Source organism: Tenrec ecaudatus, chromosome 11, assembly GCF_050624435.1.
Source record: "Tenrec ecaudatus isolate mTenEca1 chromosome 11, mTenEca1.hap1, whole genome shotgun sequence".
NCBI lineage: Eukaryota > Metazoa > Chordata > Mammalia > Afrosoricida > Tenrecidae > Tenrec > Tenrec ecaudatus.
In genome coordinates, this window is record NC_134540.1 from 69,894,926 (window position 1) to 69,908,987 (window position 14,062).

Here is a 14,062-nt window from a genome sequence, read left to right on the forward strand (position 1 = left end):
AGAAGAAGCCTTAGATGATTCCAGACTCCCTACTATACTGTAAATGAATCAAAAGAACAGCAAACAGAACAAGCTGCTTAGAAGGAAGGCATGAGGAAGACTGCTCAGTCCCATTCACAGAAGCTCCTAAAGCCAATGGCAAGGAAGTGAGCTAAGGTGGTAAAATCACTGCTGTGATTTGAGTAAAAGCTCACCTTGCAGCCTGGGACACCCTAATCCACTGGGGAATGGCTTTTCTGATCTTGGTGGCATTTATAGGGCAAGGGAAGGTTAGGCTGAGGGCCCATTTTAAGGTGAAAGAAAACTTGTATTATGTTAAAACAGGAACTGGGCAGCCTTCAGGAAATTGTCTGAGGGAAAATTAGACACATGTTTATCATAACCTTGCTTAAAATTAAGAAAAAAATGGAAGCAATATAAATCCAAAAACCATTGAGTTGATTCTAACTCATAGTGACTTGTGCAGGTTTCCAAGGACTTTTAAATCGTTACTGGATCAGTCTCATCTTTCTTCCTTGGAGTGGTGGTGGGTTTGAAGCACCAATCTTGCTCTTAGCAGTCTGGCGCTTGCCTGACATCATCACCAGGGCTCCTTGGAAGCCAATCTGATAATACGGATGTAGGTAAATACATGAGTGTGCGTTCATAATAGATGGAGTGTAGTATGGGCTTTGATAATGATGATATTTACAGGGTTAGAAAGACATTAATGATGGTTTGATTAATAAATGGTAAAAAAAGCAAGCTGCAAATGTTTGGAGCTTGAGTCCATTTACAAAAACAATGAACCATGCACAGGTATATCTAGATGCAATGAAAAATCTGGAAGGGCCAACACTAGTACCAGTAATTATCTTTGACTAGTAGACTTGCAGGAGATTTTTTTTCTTAAATATTTTCCAAGCACCTGTAAGACAATGTAGAGATCAGCTCTATCTTACAAATCAAATGGGTTCGAGAGGGTACAATCTACAAGGAGAAAACTTGTACATAAAAAGGATAAGCAAAAGGCACAGGGGACCCTGCAGTAGACAATCTAGGGCCTCAAACTATATTAGACGCAGGCTTAAATACATTCCCTGCACGTAACCTGCAACCTGTGACAGGATTACGCAAAGGGTCAGTTCACAATTCTTCAAAGTTTTACAAAGAACCTTTAACACATAAGCCAAGTTATTCACAGACAGGGGAGGGGAGGGTAAGGTTGGGATGTAACTGATGTAACTGATAAGTTTGCAGACTACTGTCTTCTGTAGCTTTACTCAGGGAACAGGAGGCAAGTGTCCGATTATCTCAGGCCAGCCTGTCTCTGCTTCATCAGCTCCCATGGCTGAGCCATCAGCATTCTCCCATGGACCATGAACCACGGAAGGTGGTGGTCCTGTCCCATTTGCCTAATGAGCAAACAACTTTTCCCCCACAATCATTGTGTTAGACTGTATTGACTAGAGAAAAAAATTCATTGACACTCCTGTATGTGTAAGAAAGAGCTTTATATCAAGGAGTAATTGTAATCAAGAAAATGGCCCAGCCCAGGCCAAATCAAGTTCATAAGTCTGATACTAGCCCATTAAGCCCTCTTTAGACTCATGTAGCAACATGCAATGATGGAAAATGCAGGAAGATCACAGGCTGGTAGGTGCAAAGTCTTGTGGATCCAATGGCTGTGGGAACATCTTAGCATTGGTGTGGGTCTCCATGTGGCTCCTCCAGCTTTCTGAGTGTGGCTCTTCGACAGGAAGGTGAAGCTGAGAGAGGGGCACTTACAGGTCTCAGGACGTCTCCGCGTGGCTTGTCAACAGGAAGGTGAAGGCAGAGAGAGAGAGGAAGTTCCCAGCACCCTCATGAGGCCACGCCCACTAGGAGGCATCATCAGACTGTGACCTGATTGACACGCTAGACTCCACCCCATACACTTATCAAGTAATAACTACCACAATCATCTACAATAAACATGGAACATTTTGGAATACAATTGACCCTTAAGCAACATGGGTTTTAACTACACAAGTCCACTGATGCTCAGATTAAAAAAAAAAATGCGTGGGACACCAATCAACTCCATGTCAGTACCCAGACAGTTGCATGGGGAAGTAGAAAGGGACCACTGAAGTGCTCGCTTAGTTGTCATGGAGTTTAGTGCAGCACTGTAAGCTGGCACCGTGCCATGGAGCCATGTGGAGTGCCACTAGTTCTGTGGAAGTGCTCCCAGGGAGCAGAGGAAGGCCATGCCATTACACGAAGGAGCGGATTGCCTTCTATGTACCAAAAATGATGGTCTGAAAATGTGGATGGCCACCCTTTCAAAATAAATGAAGCCAACGTTCGGACCATTGTTTAATAAAAAAGAAAGAAAATGAAATTCATGAGGCCGTCACTGCAGCTATAACTCTCTTGTTGCCCTTGAGTCAGTGCTGACTCGTAGCAACCCCCTGTGGGCTTCTGAGATTGTAACTCAGAGTAGAAAGCCCAGCCCAGCCTTTCTCCTGTGGAGCTGCTTGTGGTTTTGAACAGCCAACCATGCGGGTCGCAGCCCAATGTGTAACCTTTACATCGCCAGAAGGAGTGAAAATCCGGTACTTTTTCAAAATGCTTTAACTTGTACTGAAACTGTAGTTGTTCTGTGGATGTAACATACAAAATAGGTGTTAATCGACTGTATATGCAATTGGAAAATAGTTGCGTTAGGGGGGATTCAAAAGTTATATGTGGAATTCTGCCTGTACAGGGGGTGGTGCCTTAACCTATTGTTCAAGGGTCAATTGTACTATAAAAACTATAAAGCAGGTGCATAAGCAAATGTGGTGAAGAAAGCTGACGGTACCCAGCTATCAAAAGATATAATGTCTGTGGTCTTAAAGTCTTGGAGATAAACAAGTAGCTATCTAGCTGAGAAGCAACAAAGCCCATATAGAAGAAGCACACCAGCCTGTGTGATCATGAGATGTCAAAGGGATCAGGTATCAGGCATCAAAGAACAAAAAATCATATCATTGTGAATGAGGAGGAGTGCAGAGTAGAGACACAAAACCCATCTGTAGACAACAAGACATCCCCTTACAGAAGGGTCTCGGGGAGGAGATGAGCCAGTCAGAGTACAATATAGCACCAATGATACATACAACTTTCCTTTAGTTCCTAAATGCTTCCTCTGCCCCCTCTCCCACTATCATGATCCCAATTCTACCTTAAAAATCTGGCCAGACCAGAGGATGTACACTGGTACAGATAAGACCTGGAAACACGGGGAATCCAGGACAAAAACCCCCTCAGGACTAATAATGAGAGTAACAATACCAAGAGTAGAAGTGGAAGAGGAAGGTGGGGGAAGAAGGGGGAACCGATCACAAGGATCTATCTATAACCCCCTCCCAGGGGCATGGACAACAGAAAAGTGAGTAAAGGAAGACATTGGACAGTGTGAGACATGAACAATTAATAATAATTTATAAATTTTCAAGGGTTTGGGAGGGAGGAAGGATGGGGGAGGGAGGGGGGAAATGAGGATCTGATACCAAGGGTTCAAGTAGAAAGCAAATATTTTGGGAATGATGGTAACAAATGTACTAATGTGTCTGACACAATGGATGGATGGATGGATGGATGGATGGATGGATGGATGGATGGATGGATGGATGGATGGATTGTGATGAGTTGTACGAGCCCCCAGTAAAATGATTTTTTTTAACTATAAAGAAAACAAGAAAGCATGTCTTTAAGCACACAGGATATAAACACCGAGTCTTGTACAGTAGTTACCTCCTGGAAGGAAGAGGGAGTCAGAGAGGGCAGGGCTCTAATCTTAATGTGTTGTGTGGTAGGTACCTAGTTTTTCACTTTAATATTGATATTTTTTTGTAGTTCTTAAATATTTCGGATCCATGGCTTTGATTCTTATTCACATCGACCCCATAATAAGGCTGCAAATCTGCATGGAAACTGAGTGCTTCATCTTTCTCCCAGAAGGTAGCTGGTGGATTTGAACCAGAACATTTTTGGTTAATAGCTGAATGTTTTAACCAGTCTGCCACCAGGACTTCTTAAATATTTCGTAAGAGAATTAAAAGTTACTAGTTTAATATTTTTAAGCTGAGGGCCTCAGATATTTGTCTTTTTAAGAAATTCTAAAAACAAAACAAAACTGGTAAGTGATGTTCTCAGATTTAAGTGTTTCATAGCATCTGTACAGTAATTGAATTATATTTTCTAAAATTCTTCTGGTTTGATTTGTAGTTTTTTAAACTCAATACAGTTATCCAGAAGTAAAGCAAATGGATAAAAATGCATTATTTAAAATTCAAAGACTACAGAAGAAGATGAGGTGGCTTCATGGTGCTATCCTGAGTGAAGGACCTTCTCCATATGCCTTTAAACCAAGATTTTCCCTCAGTGTAAAGAACAACTACTCCTACTTGGGGCAGGGTCCCAGGAATAAGTGAACACATCCACTATAATTAACTTAGATTTTCTAGAAAGTCACAGCTGACTCCCACTCCTAATTCTGGAAATTAAGCATATGCTTTCTGGATAATTTCCTCCTTAGAAAGTAAGGAACTGGTATTAACCCGAGATGGCTATGAATTTTCATCCCCAAAGCCATTTCTCATCTTATTCTTTGTAAATAGGACTTGTAGTTCTGAACGTGGATGTGATTTTCCAGTTGGAAAGGGGTGAAGACCCATGGACACTTGATTTTCAGGGAACCGAAGAGAAAGAAGACCCAGAATATGCTCCTCCAGGTAACTGTGAAGTGGACAGATGGGCCTTTGCCAGACAGTTCCTTTGGGAGTTTTTATGGAGCTAGTCACTGCTATCTTGGGCTTTTGCCTGGAAAACTCATCCCAAGACTTTCGCATGAATATGTTTCATCAAGTCTTTTTCTCTACTATGTTAGCTTCCCAGTCAGGTCTTTCCTGATCACGCAGCTTAAAACGGAATGTTCTCTATCTTTCCCGCATTTCCCAACACTATCTTCCTAACATCGTTATTCGTGTGTTGTCTACCTCCTAATGAAAATAACTGCTCACTCCTCTGCTAGAGATGTCTGGCTTAGGCTACTTGCTATTGCATCCTCAGTTCTTAGAGTGGGACCTGGTATAGCACGTACTCTGATACTTGGCGAACAAATGAATACGTGGAGCTGTGCATTATTGGGCCCTCCCTGTGTTTGTTGGTTTGTTTTGGTTGGGGTCGAGGGATGAAAGGGTTGAGATGCGTCTTTAATTCAACTCTAATAATGCTTGCTCATCTGTCCTGCTTATCCTTTGCCAGCTCTCTTTCTCCTGCTTGTCCCCATCACTCAGTCTCATGACGGCGCACTTGCTCAGATGCTAGTCTGTCTCCCAAGGAGCCTGGGTGTCGTAGTGAGCTGCTCACTCATTGGTGCTAACCGGAGTTAGCAGTTCAGTCCCACCAGCCGCTCCACAGGAGGAAGATTAGGTCTCTGGCCCTGTAAGGATTCACAGCCCAGGGAACTCACGGGGCAGTCCTCCTCTGCCCTTTGGGGTCACTGAGCTGGAAATGCTTCGCTAGCTGTGTCTTTAGTCTGGCTTGGCTCGTCTCTACCCCTGCTTATGTGCTGCAGTTCATGTTCCATTGGCACATAACTCTGCATCCTACGTGCCTTCCTTTCCCTGAAATGGTGTTAGTGTGGCTGTTTACATGGCTAACTTGTTTACTTTCAGAGCTCAGGGTACATGTCATCTCCTGGGGACCGTTTCAGGAAGCTCACCATTTCTGTCATTCATTATTTTTTCAGTGTAGTTAATCACCATCTAGTTTGTTTTTCTTATTCTTTGTCTTCCCTAATAGACTATAAGCATCATGGTCTTACCGGCACTAAGTGGGTACTTCATAATATTTGTGAATGAATCATTGAAATTTATTTAAGGGGCTAATTGTCCGTCTTCTTCTAGTCTCTGTTAACCTCTTTCCCTCTGCCATTTTCAACTGCTTCCTGTTGATTTTGCTTTGGGTGCTACCAATGAGCTAGTAACATTGTGTATTTGTTCTTTTCCTACCATATGTAATGTTTTCTTTTTCACTAGTACTCAACACCAATCATCTCTGCATTTTCTCTTTGTGGTAGGTCAGAAGGCTAGACCTGAGAGCCAGGACTCAATTCAAAGGCTGAATGTATCTAAAAATCCCAAGTCACCAAACCCTTCAATGGGAACCATCAGGAAAAATGGTACCCGTGGCTGTGTATTTGGACCTGATAAACTCGAGGGCAGATTGGAGATAAGGAAAGAAAATCCTCCCAAGGAGGCTTCGATGAAGAGCTTCTCTCCCAGGGAGAAGCGTCCAGGGCCTCCCGAGAAGGCCAGCAGAGCGGGGAGAAACTTTGACTGCATCCTGGGCGGGAAGACCTTTTACGATCCCTTATCCCTCAGCCACCATCAGAGGACTCATACTGGAGAGAAGCCCCACGGCCGGATCGCTGGGGAAGCCATCGGCTTCAGGAGCAACCTTGATGAGCATCCGATCTCTCACACGAAAGAGAGCCCTTCTGAGTGTAAAAAGCATCAGAAAGCCGTCTATGACCAATTGACTCTTACTGGACATGAGCGAGCTCACGAGGAAAAGAAACCGTTTACGTGTAATGAATGTGGTAAGACCTTCTCCATCCGCTTCTCTTTAGCTCGACATCAGAGGATTCACACTGGAGAAAGACCTTTTCAGTGTACCGAATGTGGGAAATCCTTTCGAGAGAAAGCAGTTCTTGGTCGCCATAAGCTGACTCACATTGGAGAGCGGCCCTATACATGCAAAGAGTGTGGCAAGGCTCTGTCTAACCGCTCCTCCCTCATCCGCCACTGGCGAGCACACACTGGGGAGAGCTCTTTTGAATGCGCCGAGTGTGGGAAAGTGTTCTTCGATCGTTCATCTCTCACGCAGCATCGGAAAATTCACAGGGAAAAGCCTTACAAATGCACGGAATGTGAAAAAGGCTTCATCCAGAAGAGGCTGCTGGTTCTACACCAGAGAGTTCACACCGGGGAAAAGCCCTATAAATGCAGTCTGTGTGGAAAGGCTTTCAGTTGCAAGCCATCTATCGTCCTACATCAGCGACGCCATGCCAGTCAGGCTGCGGACTAGCATTGCTCAGCCAAGTAAGGGACACCTTGTATCATTGTACAGACGTGTGCAAGGCAGGGTGAGTTATTTTGCACTCTAGCTTCTGTTTCCTGGTTCCTTGGAGACCTGTATGTATCTTGGCATTTGGCTGCCTTCAACTGTGCTCCCAAGTTTTGTAAGAGATTGATTCAAGACACACCCTGTACTAACCTTGTCTCCTTAACATAAAAAAGATGACCCAGTCCCAAGTGGGCTTGTACCACAGGTATAGAGGTTAGAATTAACAGTACATTATTTGGGGGACACAATTCAATTCATAACAAGCACCTTTCAAATACAGCTTATTTCCATACAATCTCAATAGTCTTAACAGACCATGCCATGGGCTTCCCCTTAGAGAGCTCAAATTTTAGATAATGCTTCTGACCCAATTGGACCCAGTTGATCAAATCGCTTTGTGCGAGTTTTAAGGGGTCCTCTGATGCCATTTTCTTTCAATGCTACCTTGGCCTAGCTGAGACCTTGGCTGAAGCCAGTCTGTTCCCTTTCCAAAGCAGTTGGTTTAGCCCACTCTCTAACCATTCCCTTTTCAGGCCCTCACACTTCTGGGTCACTCTAGGCCCATCTTAATTGTCCTGGGTCCAGGTACCCAACAATTAGGGGTAGCTCTGTGTCCCCTGAGCCTACGGAATTATTAAAAGTACTCAATTCTTAGAAAGTCTGTACAGCCTGACTAACTCCACTCACTCCCCCTGCCATATTTATGCTGCCTCCTCCATTTTAAGTTGATTATCTTGCCTCCGATGCAAGTCCCTGTGGCCCCTGCATCATGGCACAATGTGCCTCTTGTCTGTGCAAACGTGAATATAATAAACCAGCTTACTTTTTATGGCCTGCCTGACTCCTCTTTTCTGTGTCACACCTGACTTTATCCCACAAATGTGTTGGACCCCAAGGTAGGCATTTAATGCACACACACGGAGCCCTAGTGGCATTGTGGGTTAAGTGTTGGGCTGCTAACTAAAAGGTTGGAGGTTCAAACTCACCAGCTCTTCCTCAGGAGAAAGATGAGGATATTTGCTTCAGTGAAAATCTGCAGGCTCAGAATCCCTATGTAGGGCCACGGTGAGTGTGAGTGTGTGTGTGTGTGTGTGTGTGTGTGTGTGTGTGTGTGTGTGTGTTCCTCTTGGGTGCCAGTTCTGACTCAGCAGCCCCATGTGCAACAGCACAAACAGCCCAGCAGCCCTGTCCTGCACGCCTTCACAATGGCTCTTACATTTGAACCCGTGGTCGCAGCCACTGTGTCAATCCATCTTGTGGAGGGTCACCTTCGTTTTTTATGTCCTTTTCCAGGTACTGGTCCCTCTTGATAACATAGCCAAAGAACGTGAGACAAAATCTCACCATCCTTGCCTTTAAGGAGCATTCTGGTTGCACTTCTTCCAAGACAGATTCGTTTGATCTGTTGGCAGTCCATGGTACTTTCAATATTTCTTCACCAGCACAATAATTCAAATACATCCGTTGTTCAGTAGTCCCTAGCCAATGTCCAGCTTTCGCATGCATATCAGGAGACAAAATACCGTGGCTTGGGTCAGTTGCACCTCAGTTCTCAGAGTGACATCCTTGCTCTTCAACACCTTAGAGAGGACTGGGCAACAGATTCACTCAAGGTAATACGTCGTTTGATCTCAACTTCTGCTTCCATGCTCATTGATTGTAAATCCAAGCAAGGTGAAATCCTTCTTTCTGCTTCCTTCTTTCCCCCATTTATCATGATATTACTTATTGGTCCAGTTGTGAGGATTTTGGTCTTTACATTGAGTTGTAATCCATGGAAGCTTGCTATCCTTGATCTTCATCAGCAAGGGCTTCAAGTTCACCTCACTTTGAACAAGCAAGATTGTGTCACGTGCATATTGTAGTCACTAGTACGCTGCATTCTTGTTTACATGATCCAGCTTCTCTGATTATTTGCTCATTATGCAGACTGAACAAGCATGGTGAGGATACAAATCCGATGCACACCTTTCCTGATTTTAAGCCACGCAGTATTACCTGTCCCATTCACACAACTGTCTCTTGCTCCATGTACAACTTCCACATGTGCACAATAAGAGTTCTGGAATTCCCAATACTCTCAAGGGTATCCATAATTTATTTTTCCAACTCTAGGTCTTTGAACATTTCATTATAATACTTAACTGTCTTTTTGAGCTGTCCTTTGAAATTTTCTATTCAGCTCTTTTACTTCATTTCTTCCTTCTGCCTTAACTACTCCAGCATTAAAACCAGGTTACAGAGTCTCCTCTGACATCCATGCTGGTCTTGATCTTTTCTTTCCTCTTTTCATGATCGTTTGTTTTCTTCGTGTTTGATGTTCTTGATCTCATTTCACAGCTTATCAGATCTTTTGTCAGTAAGATGTTTTCAATATTCAGGTGGGATATACTCGAGGTTGTATTTGACCCTCATGGACTTGCGTTTATTTTGTTCAGTTTCAAGCTGAACTTGCATATGAGCAATTGATGGTCTGTTCCACAGTTGACCCCTGGCCTCATTTTAGCTGCTGAGTTTTGAGCGTCTCCATTGTCTCTTCCCAGAGATTTAGTTCATTTCTTTGTATTACATCTAGAGAAACCACATGTGTAATCACTGTGTGTGTTGTTGAAAAAAGGTATTTGTAATGAAGAAGTCCTTAGTACTGCAAAATTCTGTCATGCAATCTCCAGCTTTGTTTCTACTATCGTATTTTCCAACTGCTGATGTATCCTCTTTCTAACGTTTGCATTCCAATTGCCAGTAATTATCAATGAATCTTGATTGTGTGTTTGATCAAATTCAGGCTGAAAACATTGCTAAACTTCTTCAATTTGTGCATCACTAGTTTTAGGGGTTTTAATAGTTGTATTGACTGGAGTTCTTGATGTGAGGATAGATATTATCCTATCACAGACAGCACTGTACTTCAAGATCTTGAAATGTTCTTTTTGGCAATGAATGTGATACCAGTCCTCTCGAATCTCATTCCTGGCATAGTGAGCCATATGACTGCATGATTCCAAATGGGCAACAGCCAATTTCAACTCACAAATGCCTAGGGTATCAATCTGTGTGGGTTCCATTTCCCTTTTTGACAACTTCCAATTTTCCAAGATTCATACTTTGTACATTTCCAAATTCCAATGATTAATAGGATTTCCAGCTGTTTTGTCTCATTTTGAGTTGTACCCCATCAGCAAATGAAGGTTCCACAGGCTTTTACTCTTATCTATGTCATTATGGTCAACTCTGTTTTGAGAAGGCAGCTTCATATTTTGAATGCATGCTGACCCGAGGGGCTCAGTTTCTGACACTCTGTCTGCAAATATTCTGCTACTTTTCCTGAGTTTTTCAGTATCTAACAAAGTTTTGATGCTATCCAAAAGGATTTCAGTTGCTAATTCCTCTCAAGTGGACAGCCTACTCCTTCATAGTCTGTTCTTTGCCTGAAAGCTCTATTGAAACCTATCCACTTTGGGTGAGCTTGCTTATATTTGCAAATACCAATGACATAACTTCCAGCATCAGAGTAATGCAAAGTCACCACAGTACAATAAACGAAAAGACAAGTGATTATCTATATATACACATATATAACATGTATGATATTTATGTATGTAATTCTAGGTAGGATGCTCCATGCACAATGAGAACACGGGACTGTTTCCTAACCTGTGTACTCCTATGTCAGTGGTGACCAGCACGCCATTAGCATTGATTACGTTTCCTTGATGATTTAACATTGTTCTAGTCAAAGAACGTGAGTCCTAGATGAATTGCACTTTCTAGAACTAGAAGTATCAAAAAGAAAATAAGGTTAAAGTTATTAACTACTTAGCCTGTATATAAATGCCTTTGCTAAAGTTGTTTAGCTATTAACCTGTTCTTGAAACTTTCTGGGGCTCTAATTTTGGTTATATACCTTTGTTCTCCACTTCAGTAAGTTTTCATGAACTTTGATCCTCTAACGACCTCTGAGCTCTGGTAGACTATCATCCAGTTATTCTTGCTTCTGGGGTAGTGGTCATTGTTTGCATCTTCATTTTCATCTAGTTGTTGTCTAAGATTTCTTAGCCTGGCTATAGGGGTCCATCTTGCACCAACACCTTGGACACCCTACTTTCCTTTTCTCACTATATATTCACTTAAAGCTGCGGAGGAGAAAAACTATTCATACCCAAAAGTCCCATTCCAGTTATAACATCGAGGTGTAGCCAGGGCATCTGGGTAGTTCCCCCTGTGAAGAGGTCAGCCACAAGAAACCAGCCATTGGGGCTAGGTCTAATCTCAAAGAATGCCAGAAAGTCAAAGTTGACCGCAGACAACTTTCAGTACTGTCTTTGTCTGGATGGACTGGTGAGAAACAAATCCATGGACACACATGTGTGTATAAGAAAGAGCTTTATGTACAAGAGCAATTGAACATTGAGAAAAACATCCCAGCCTAGTCCAGATCAAGTCCATAAATCTGATATTAGCCCATATGTCTGATACCAATCTATAAAGACCTCTTCAGACTCACGAAACACATGTAATGATGCTGAATGCAGGAACACCACAGGCCAATGGGTGGGAAGTCTTGTGAATCCAGCGGCGTTGTAAGCATCTCAGCACTGGCAGGGGTCTCCATGTGGCTTCTCCAGCTCCCAGGGTTGTATCAGAGTAAGTCCATGTGGCTTCTCCTCAGGGATGTCTTACAGTGAGTGAATCAAGAAACAGTGCCTCCCACCTCCAAGGGGGAAGTGCAGGAATTCCCAGAATCCTTAGGGGAAGGCCATGCCCACACAGAGGCCTCATTGGCTATACAATGATTGATAGGCTAGACTCCACCCCATCACTCAAAATCCTCTCAAACCGACCACAGATTATATAACTACCCCAAGTACCTAAGCAGCTATCATGGACTAGAACTGAAAGCCACGCCAACACATCCAATTAGAGGTGGTGCTTGTCTTGCCCTCAAAATGAGTACCCACTGTCACGAGCAGCGAGATCGATAATTATTTAACACTGTTAGACATTTTCGAATGCTTGGTTTAGTCATGGCAAACACACATCCAATAATCTAAAATAACTCAAACTACTAAGGATCTTAAAATCAATTAAACTATGAGGTATAAGAATATTAGGGCAAACACAAGAGCCTAAAGGCAGCACACTACACACATTATTATTTCAGCATAGAGGCCCAACAAGCATTGCCTTCATCGGTGGACTCACCCCGGGGAGAGTTGGAGAGAGCAGGAGTTGATGTCTCCTTGGTTCCTAGCTCTCTGAAGAGTCAGTGTTTCTACCCAGGTTTAAATGGACAGCTGGCTCTTTGACGTCACCAATGTCCCAGTCAAGTCTTAACGGGTTTCTTCACACTTTAAGTGCTTTGCCTGGCTTTTGGGCATCAGACAGGTTCAGCCAAGTCTTATCGGGGTTCCCCACACTTTTGTGGTGGCTCTCTGGACCAGCTGTTGATTGTTGGTGATGCTTCAACTTCTTGGCTGGGCCCTAATGTCACACTTTATTTCTTCTGTAAAATGAAGTTTCTTGTGTTTGTTTCTTTTGAGGTGGCTCAACGTCTTGCAAGGAAGTTCTGTGGTGCTCTCATCACCCACAATCCTGAAATGTAGACCGTCCTAGCCATGTCTACACAATGGAAGCATAGGTAGGCTTTCTCACATCTATACACAACCGTGTTGTTTACTAAAACAAAGCAATGACTTCAGAGAACCCGTGAGATACTGAACACCAAAAGGAAGGTAAGTTACTGATGGGTAAGTATTAAAAAATACCAAAAGCCAGCAGCACAATTAATTATTTTTTATCTTAACACTCCTATCTTTCATCCCCTGGGTAAAGGATAGAGAATTAATGCAGACTTCTCCTTTTATTCTGTTAGCAAGCTGAAATCAGGGACTTCAGACAGAATCCATGGAATGATGGTGCAGCCCCGTAGCAGAATCCACACATAAAAAAATCAATCCCCATAATGATGAAGGATCTGCCCTCTGGTATGCTGCCCAGCCTGTAGAACCTGCCTCTGGTTCTGGCAGTGGAACCATGTAATTAGGAAGTGACTTCCTTCCCAACATAAATACATATAAGACCTGTCCCAAGTCCTCAGAAGAGACAAATGACAGAATATCCTAGGATCCGCCATTCAATTTATCTGATCATTTTATCAAGCTTCGGGATAAAGCCATTTGCAATATTAAAATTAAAATGCTGACAATAAACATTGGATAATGCTAACTGGCACAGACTGCAGATTCCTACCCAATGCTCACTGCCATCGAGTCAATTCTGGCTTATAGCATAAACCCTGTGGGACAGGGTAGAACTGCCCCCGTGGGTTTCCGAGATTGCAAGTCTTTCTGGAAGTAAAAAGCCTCACCCACCCAATAGTCATCTTAAATAACAGGACATCGGATTCCATCCTGCACAGCAGAGTGGCTGGCTGTCCATAACTGAATATCACATCCTCTCCTGAGCCATGTACATGTGAAGTGCTTTCATGTGTACATGAGGAGATTGAAAATACCATGGCTTGAGTCAGGCACAGTAAGCCATGTGACCTCTCAACACTTTCAGGAGCTTCTTGGAGCACTTTTCCCCAATGCCATGTATCGTTTGATTGCTTTATCCTCCTCCTTCTCCCTCCTTTTGACCACGTTTGTCTTTTATTCCCGTGACATTACACTTATTAATTTCATTTGTTTTACAATTCAAAAATGGACAGGCATACAACTTCTAGGCAGTAATTACAACAATGGGCTATCCAATCCTGATAGTAAACTGTGATTTTTCTGTCACTGGTTAATCCACCTTCCTCATCCCTGGTAGCCACTAATAAACTTTGACCTCTCAATAGATGCTTTTTCTTGTCTTTTTATAGAAGTGAGGTCACCAATATTTGTTCTTTTGTGATTGACTTAATTTGTGCCATAGACTA

At 43.0% G+C, this 14,062-nt stretch overlaps 1 protein-coding gene across 1 annotated transcript in view; it reads left to right on the top strand.

Moving 5' to 3' along the window:
• ZNF892 (zinc finger protein 892) overlaps positions 1-14,062 on the top strand; it is a 37,776-nt gene that overhangs the window by 8,935 nt on the left and 14,779 nt on the right. The window contains exons 4-5 of the mRNA XM_075562670.1: positions 4,626-4,739; positions 6,089-7,086. Coding sequence (XP_075418785.1) covers positions 4,626-4,739; positions 6,089-7,086 — 1,112 coding nt within the window. The remainder of the gene's footprint in view (positions 1-4,625; positions 4,740-6,088; positions 7,087-14,062) is intronic.